Here is an 8,709-nt window from a genome sequence, read left to right as displayed (position 1 = left end):
TCAGACATAGACACAGGCATGCGTACACAGACACACAGGTGATACCTAGACACTGATCCACACACAGATCCACACACAGACATTCGTTCACGCACACACACACACAGCCAGACATTCATACACACAGAGACAGTCATAGACATACACCTCCCCACTCCATGTTCAGACACACATTTCTACACACACACACAAGTTCAGACCCACACCCCCGGACACTTACACACCCACAGACGGGCCGTGTGAACCCACTAACCCCACCACACCAGAATAATACCTCCGGGAACGAATCACTGAGCGCCGTGCAGCTCGGAGGCCAACACGGCAGGCGGCTGAATTCTCAGCAGCCCCATCTCTCTCTCTCCTCCCTGTCTCCATCCCAGCTCCCTTCCCCGGCCTGGTTGCGTCAGTCCCCCAAGCGCCTGACGCGCCAGCCGGGGAGGGAGCTGTCCAGAGGCGGCTGGTGCTGAAATTGCAGCAGCCCTGGCCAAGCCCCTTTTCTCCTCCTCCCCTGCTGCTGCTCCAGGAGCCGGCGGGTTCCCAGACACGCTTCCCACCCAGCCAGCATCCTTCGGCGCTTCTGCTACCCAGGAAGGTTTGCTGGGAGCCCAGGCAGAGGGTGCCAGAGGCTCGGGCCGCCGGAATTCTTGCAGCTATTCCTCCCTCCTTCTTTTGCTTTTTGCTTTAGATTTGTTCCCCCCCCCAGGAGGGCGGAGGGGAGGAGAGAGACCCACGTCCCGCCCCCTCCCCTCCTCACAATCCCCATTGGCGCGGCACGCAACCCCCCGTCGGCCCCCCCCCCCCCCCCCCCCCAACATTGCATCCCAGGCGAGGTAGCAACAGCAGCATCACCCCTGCGCTGGGAGGAGGCTGCTGAGAGAGGGACACACACACACACACACACACACACACAGCTCGGTGCAGGCACAACAACCCCGCGCCTCCCGGTGTGTGTGTGTGTGTGTGTGTCTGGCTGGGGCGTTGTGTCGCCGCGGGAGGGGAGGATCGGGGCCGGAGAGACGGGCCATGGTTGGATGTCGGCGCCGCTGAGGGCGAGCGCAGCAGGCAGCGGCGGGGAGGACCATGCAGCCGGGCCGAGCGGCGGAGACGAGGAGGGAGCCTGGCCCCGCGCATCAGACGGAGACCGCCGCCGCCTCCTCGCCGGGCGCGGCCCGGGGCTGTGCGGGCTGCCCCCGCCTCTGATGCCGGGGGGAAGGCACCGTGGCCGTGTGGAGCCCGCCTGGGCTCGGTCAGTGACAGGCTCGGCTCGGCGGTCGGGGCGCGTGTAGCCCAGCTAAGGGAGAACGCGGCTCCCCGCCCGGCCGGTTCCCTCCCCTCGGTGTGGTCCAGACCCTGCCGGAGCCGAGCGGAGCGGCGGGAAGCCAAGAAGATGCTGCGGGGGGATGAACTCGTCGGAGGCTGATCATTTCCTCCAGCACTGCCGCTGTTTGTAACTACACCGCGGGGGAGCCGCCGGCCGCAGCTGCGTGTGACAGGCCGGGGGGGGGTCTGCACCCCCGGCTCGCGGGAAGGGCCGGGGCAGTTCTGAGCACCGGACCAGCAAGCCCCGGTTCTCCACCTGCTACCCTCGCTGCTGGGGATGCTGCCGCCGCCGCCGCCTTTCGGGACCGTGTGAAGCCCCCGATGCAAAGCACCGGCCATGCCGAGCACCGCGGGGACAGGCGCCCGCCCCTCCCTGCCCCACCCCCGCTGGAGACGCGCCCCCCACCCCCCTTTTCTGACAGGATCAGGAGTTGGGACTTGCCAGTAGCCCCCGTGTTTCTCGGGGTGTGTTTCTAGGGAGGGCAGAGGGGGGGTTAAAGCTCCGCGGGCTGCCCTGCATCGAACCAGATCTTCCTCCAGACCCAGTTTTTGTTTTTAGAAACCAAAACTCACAGTTGTTTTTTTTTGTGGGTGGGGGGGGGGAAGAGTGAAATTAGCCAAGCCGCCCCCTGGCTCCCGGATCCCCCCCGCTGGCCCGTCTTTCCCCCCCGCCCCTGCCTGCCAAGGGAAGGCACATGTTAATACCCAGCGGTGCGCTCGGTGCACGGCGCTGCTGCTGCGGATTGCTGAGTCCCAGACAGATGTTGCGCCACCAGAGCCTCCTCAAATGCCGCTGCCGCATGCTGTTCAATGACCTGAAGGTCTTCCTGCTCCGGAGACCCCCTGCGCCCCCGCCGCCCTCGCCCCCGCCTCCCCTCTCCATGAACAGCGGAGACCAGCTGCTGGGCTCGCAGGCGGCCAACAACAACACCCTGCATGGGGGGCGAGGGAGGGCCTGGAGGGCGCCGGCCGCAGGGGGGGGCGGCCCGCCCAGCCCGCCCGACGAGGAGTGGAGCAGCCCGGCCGGCGAGCCCTTCGCCTCCGCCACGACCAGCGCTTCCTCGGAGGACTTGGGCAAAGGGAAGGCGGAGGACAGATACTCGCTGGGCAGCAGCCTGGACAGCGGCATGCGGACCCCGCTCTGCAGGATCTGCTTCCAGGGCCCCGAGCAGGTGAGCCAGCGAGCAAACTTCCCCAGCCGTGCGAGCCAGGGGGCACACGTGTGTCTGCGTGTAGACGCAGCCCACCGCCTTCCCCGGCGCTCCAAGCGGCTCCCCGCTAAGCTGGGGTTGCTCTTTGGAGGAGGGTGGTTTTGATTTTCTCTTGGGTTGTGTGGGGGTTTTTTTTTTGGGGGGGGGGTGGTTTGGTGAAGGGTCTTGAGTCTAAAACGCTCTTTCTTGGCGGCTTTGTCAGGAGAGACAAAGGCAGAGACACAACTAGCCACAAGGCGGGCTTGTGCCCACAGAGGAAGGGACGCAATCCACAAATGCTCACACCCAGGGTTGCACAAACGGACACCGCGCACACATGCGTGGAGCCAGAACTCACAGCCACAAACGCCAACAGACCACGCTGCACATTCAGATGACACACAAAAGGACAAGGGGTAACTCACTCACAGAGACACCACACACCAACCGGGCAGGGACACAGCACACTGACAGGCCCAGAGCTAAAAGACTTGGTTTTACTGCATGTTGGTCTCTGGGATTTAAGGTCACACCTTGGGAAAGGTTTGGAAAAGAAGGGCAGTTGAATTCAGTTCAGCTCTGGTTCTCATTCACTGGAGTTGGTGAGACATGCAATTGTGAAGGTGCCAGGAATGGTCTAGTGCTAATGGTTTAAGGTTTCTCTATTCAGTCTTCGAGGTGTGGCAATGGTATGTACCTATCAGTTTTGTTTAGTGACATTTGTGCTGTGGACATTTTAAAACCTAGACCTGCAGATGTTACATTCAAAGGCTTACATCAAAATATCCCCAGCGCTCTCCATGCTTCATTGATGACCCTTTGGTTGGTCTCTGGATTGGCAAATGGCACTTTCTGTTGGTTTTGTGGTTTGCAGCTTGGTCTAGGACTTTTAAAAAGAGAAATGTCAAGTCTGGAGCAAGGTCTGAACGCTTTCCTACAGCGTCAGAGAGAATACTTGATGTATCCAGGAAAACCTGGCTTATACGGAATCCTTCTAGCCCAGATAAAGCCATGTTGTTCAAAGTCTCACTTAATTAAAAATACCCCTCAATACATGAAAGATGCCTGGATCTATTTAATTACTATACCACTGTCTAAAAATGGATAATGGCTTTAAGATCACCCAAAGGAGACCTACGGGGAAAGATCTCCATTGCATAAAAGTCCTGTTAGGGTTTAACAGACACTTCAAAACTTAAAAATAAAACTGCGGACTTGACAGAGGAGCAGTTTTAAGGTGCAGCTGGCTAGAGAGCAATAACTTTCTAGAGGTTCCTTGCTGGAGACATTCCGAGCCATTTTATATTGCATAACAGGAATTCTCAAACTTTTTTTCATAGTGTAGACCACTTAATAAAGAGATTATTTTTCTGCCTATGGACCTTTCCCTCCTCATCTGCAAGCATATAAAATCCCCGTGGCAACAATAGCAATTGCTTACCAGAAAAAGTGATAGCAAACATTAAATGCATTGTTAGCTTTTTAAAACACGATTTAGCCGCTGTAAAAACATAGTAGGAATCAACACCATGTGACCAGACAGTTCCCTGTGGAACACCAGCAAATATGGTGCAGATTACCCTGGGCCCCAGCCCACAGTTTCAGAACCACTATTATACAGGTCAGACTGCACTAACCTTTGAATAAAGCCATTGTGTGAGATTATACATGCTGAAAGTGCTACCCAAAAATGTTCCTTGGTCTATGTTAATAGTGGGCCAAAGAAGTCCCATCCCCCCCCCCCCCCCAACAAGTGCCTGGGGTGATGCACAAGAAAATGAAACAGATCCAAGGCAATCAGAAATAAAACACCACTTTGAGCCATTTTTTCACTCCATTTCCTTCAAACTACAAATGATTAAAAGTAGATCAAGTATTTTTAGCCTAGTAATTTTGATGCATTTAGTACATGGGCAACATTCAGAGGTGGTGTAAAACAGTTAAACACCATAGGAAAGAAGCCTGAACGAAGGCTTGATCCTGTAACTCTAACAAGTAAGTAGGCTTTACTCACAATAGCCTCATTGACTGCAATGTAAACTCGGCTTGCACCAGCTGCAGGATCTGGCCCTAAGGCAGAGATCTTGGGGTCTGTAAGATGATAGATCAAATCCAAAGCGCGATTAAACCAGATTTTGCCCCATTCTCTCCTTATTTTTGGTAGCTTTGCCTCTGGTATGGTAACCCACTGCTACATGGCTATGCTGAAGATGATAGTGTTATTATGTTCCTCTTCCTGCCTAGACCAATAAAGGTGCCAGCATCTTGCAGCCTCTGGTGGTATGCTCATTTGTGTCTCGTTTGTTTGTGTGAGCAAATAGATTCTAAGTAGAGTAAAAATCGAGGTGACTAGCTACCTTGGAGAATATGAGTCCTTTAAAATAATGGCATGTTTATTTTTACACTTTAAAATCTCTGTATGTTGCATTTTAATGTGAGGCTATTTGTTGACCATCTGCCAGTCTACCAAAGTGGAAAAGTGAGCAGATGTGACCAGAAGGGAAAATAGTTTCATCACTACTCTCTTATTTTGCTTCTCAAATCCTCTGACTTTGTTATAATATGGCTACTTAGGGCTCGATTCTGCCACCCTTACACTGAGCAGTACCTTATTCTACACGTAGTCTCATTTTCTTCAGTGGGCTTTCTTGTGGAGTTAGGCACTACTCATTGTCAATGCGGTTGGCAGAATTTGGCCCAGATGTACAGGGCCAAATCCTGAAGTCCTTAACTCAGAGCCAGGTTCTAACCCCAGTTTCACCAGTGTAAATTCAGACTAACTCTTTGACGTCAATGAAGCTAATCCAGAGTTTTACCAGTATGACTGAAATCTGATTCAGCTCCTCTGTTGTTATTCAGTCCCTATTCCGGTTAAACTCCCATTGGGCCAAACCCTGAGGTCCTTATTCAGTTTTTGTTCAGCCTTGACTCAGGCAGACAGCTGTCGATTTGCCTGTATAACAACTCAAGAAGGTCCTTTCAAGATTTGGACCCTTGGAACGACATGTGTAACGACAGTGATGAACGCACATTCTCTTATACCAACCCTGCAAAGTAACCCTGTCATGTGATTTTACCAGCCTGGGAACAAACTTTAATTGCCAGGTGACAACTGATGACAATGATCAAACCGAACAAAAATATGAAACAATTGCTCCAGAGAGGAATGGACAAATAGAATTTTGCGGGGCTGCTTTACACTTTATGATTTGTTCAGAGCAAAACCATCATTATAAATGGACTTTTAGGCATTCTAGACATATTTTCACATAGTGAAGATGAGACTCCAAAAGATGTTTTAATCCCATTTTAATTTTCTTTATTTAAAAACGACGCCAACAAAAACAGAGTTCCCTACTAATCTGGCTTCTCAAGTAGGTTTTATGTAACATCTAATGCAAAACAAAGTCTGTGGGGATTTCCACTTTAAATTTATGATGGTCCAATACGTGGGAGGTCTCAGGCTACAGAGTTACTTGTATCTTAAGCTCCTTCTGTGTTTGTGGCTCTTATGTGTAAGCTGATTCTTTCATTAAAATACGTTGTGGGAATTTAGTAAGGAGAAAAGCTCTTTAGTGTAAAAATGTCTTGATACTTGCTGGTTCGTTGAAAGAAACCACTAATACAAAGAAAGCATGGAGCAGATGACCAGGTGAATAAAATGTCAAAGTAACAAATTCTGGTGCTGGAAGGGTAGTGTTTGTTATAATCAAGGCTGGCTGTTAGAAAGGTGATTGCTTTTATTGAAAGATGTGGCTTAACTAGTAAAAGCTCTCAGGCCGGATTCTGATCATGGTTATTCCACCAACTTCCGTGGAGTTATTCTGGTTTTGATTGGTCTAACTGAGGAGAGACCCTGGCCCATTGCATCAGTTTTGAAGCTGTGAACCACAAAATGTGAGCACAAGAGGTAGCGGGCGGGAGGGAAGGGTCTTTGAATATTTTCTTCTGCTTTGCTTTATGGACAGTTTCGCTGAGCATTGCCTGGCTCACCGGCAAAGTTCTCCCAGAGACAGAAACTAAAGATGAGCTTTACTGTGACAAATGTTCCTCTGTGTTTCATAGGTGTGGCTCCAAACTGGAAGCAAGCCAAGCAGGGCAGCAAAAAATGTGGACAGAATAAAAAGCCTCATTCACATCAAGGGGTAGTGTGATTGCACATGTAACAGTGGGTAAACAATTCCTCTGTGCTAGAGTCCCAATTTTGGTGCACATTATAAAATATCACTAGAAAGAAAATCAAACCTATATCAGATTTGGAAATCCATGTGGTTTCCTGCAAATGATCCAGCAAATGGATCATGACTGCATATATTTTCTAGCTGGCACTCTCCATTTGTTTATCAGCTTAATTGTACTTTGTGCTTCTTCAAGGGAAAGTCTTTAGCCAGAGAGATTTGAAAGGTAAATAGAAACGGGACTGGGGTTGGCTAAGTGGGATTGAAGAACGGGCTCTTTCAGACCCTCTCTAACCAGTACTGACCTAAATTCAAACTACTAGCCTAGAGGTGAAAGTGGAACACTATATCCAACCCCTCGGGACATCAGGGTAGTTTGGATTCAGACCAAATGTTTAACACAAGAGTAAGGGGACAGTCAATGCAATTAAAAGGTGGGAAATCCAAAAGAGATACAAGGAAATATATTTTTCAGGAAATGTGTGACCAGACTCTGGAACTCACTGCCACAGGAAGTCACTGAGGTCAAGAATTGAACACGCTTCAAATAGGGATTGGACGATAGAGTGATCATCATGAGTAATAAAAACATTTTAGAAAGGAATATTAAATGTTGTGTTTCACAGTTTAAGTGAATCTCTATTAGAGATCAGGAGGAATCCTAGATGGGGGGCAGATAATTCCCCATCCGCTCGCTGCTGGGTTCCTACACCGTCCTCAGCAGCGTCCAGTATGGGCCACCATCAGAGGCAGGATACTGGATTAAGTGTAATCAGTTCTCAGGTCTGATCCAGGTCTGGCAATTCCTACGTTACAAATTCTGTTTGCGCCCTTCTCTGGTAATGATTGAACGATGCTACCCTGATAGCTGTTCCATGGCATATACGAAATGAGTTAATGGGATCTGAGCTGAATTCCTGATGCATAGGTGGACACGTCACAAAAACCATGACTACCATAGCCTTCTAGTTGGCAGACTCAGCAGAGAAGCCAGCAAGCGACCAGCTCATGGAGTTGGCTCCACTCTAGAGACAGTCCTATCAGAGCAACATCGAGGGACAGAGGAACATATATAGAAGTTGGTGCTCTGGTGTCCGTGCAACACCTGCCCTCTGGATAAACAGAGGACTTCTGGGAATGATTTTCCACTGGTTTCAGTGTACTTACTCCTGATTTACACCAATGTGAGAGCTGAATCAGGCCTGTAGTTTCCAGAGCCAAATAAAGTTGAAACAGAGAAAATACAGCACAAAATCATTACAAAGCTCAGAGCAGAGACATGACAATGAATGAGAGCAAACAAGAACAATTCTGAAATCAGTATCATATGCAAGGGGGAAATGTGGGTGCCTGTGTGAGAGAAATGCGGGGAAAGAAAGAATAAAGGAGCAGAGAAAGCATTGTTTTCTAACACTGTGCTGAAACTGACCCTAACATCTGTGTTTTGTTAGCTGATGTGTTGAGTCATATAACCAGAGTGTTCCCAGCCTGGGTCTCAGTCCATATTCTTTTCATCTGCGTGTTTCTGCATGATTCATTTTCTTGGTGGTAGCAAGAATACTATTCCCTGGAAGACAGCCATTCCTGTTTAAATGAAGCTTAGGGTTGTTTGCATCCATCCGTCTGGGTTTGGATTTGTGGATTTAGACTCCCAGAAGCCAGAGATGGAAAAGATTTCTTGGCTCATCCACCCAATACCTCTGTTCTTCAGGATCTGCTCTGCAGCTGTTTGCTCTTACCTTTACATCTGATCATTACCACTAATTGCCTGTAATAAATGTACCTGTCCCAGGAGCAAATCCCAAATTCCTTGCTCAGGCAGAACTCTCTTTGGCTTCAGTGGGAGCTTTGCTTGTGTAAGTACTGAGTAGAAACTGAAAAGAGTTCAGAATTTGACCTTAGTTTAGAATTAGATCTAGCTGCCCCCAAAGTCAAGAGAAACGGAGTCTATCTCCAGATCAGGGATGGGCAACTGGTGGCCCAGGGACTGCATCCAGTCCCCCAGGTCATTTTATTTGGGC

General features: G+C 49.9%; 1 protein-coding gene across 1 annotated transcript in view; it reads left to right on the top strand.

Annotated features, from left to right (window-relative positions):
* Window positions 1-2,015: 2,015 nt before the first annotated feature.
* The window catches only part of MARCHF4 (membrane associated ring-CH-type finger 4), a 143,644-nt gene continuing 136,950 nt past the window's right edge, over window positions 2,016-8,709 (top strand). The window contains exon 1 of the mRNA XM_067570113.1: window positions 2,016-2,492. Within this exon, the coding sequence (XP_067426214.1) occupies window positions 2,016-2,492 (477 nt within the window). The remainder of the gene's footprint in view (window positions 2,493-8,709) is intronic.

This window comes from Emydura macquarii, unplaced genomic scaffold, assembly GCF_026122565.2.
Source record: "Emydura macquarii macquarii isolate MOO-44397 ecotype Brisbane River unplaced genomic scaffold, CSIRO-AGI_Emac_v2 contig_2988, whole genome shotgun sequence".
In the NCBI taxonomy this organism is placed as follows: domain Eukaryota; kingdom Metazoa; phylum Chordata; order Testudines; family Chelidae; genus Emydura; species Emydura macquarii.
Note: the sequence above shows the minus strand (reverse complement) of the source record. Positions and strands in the feature narration are given on the sequence as shown.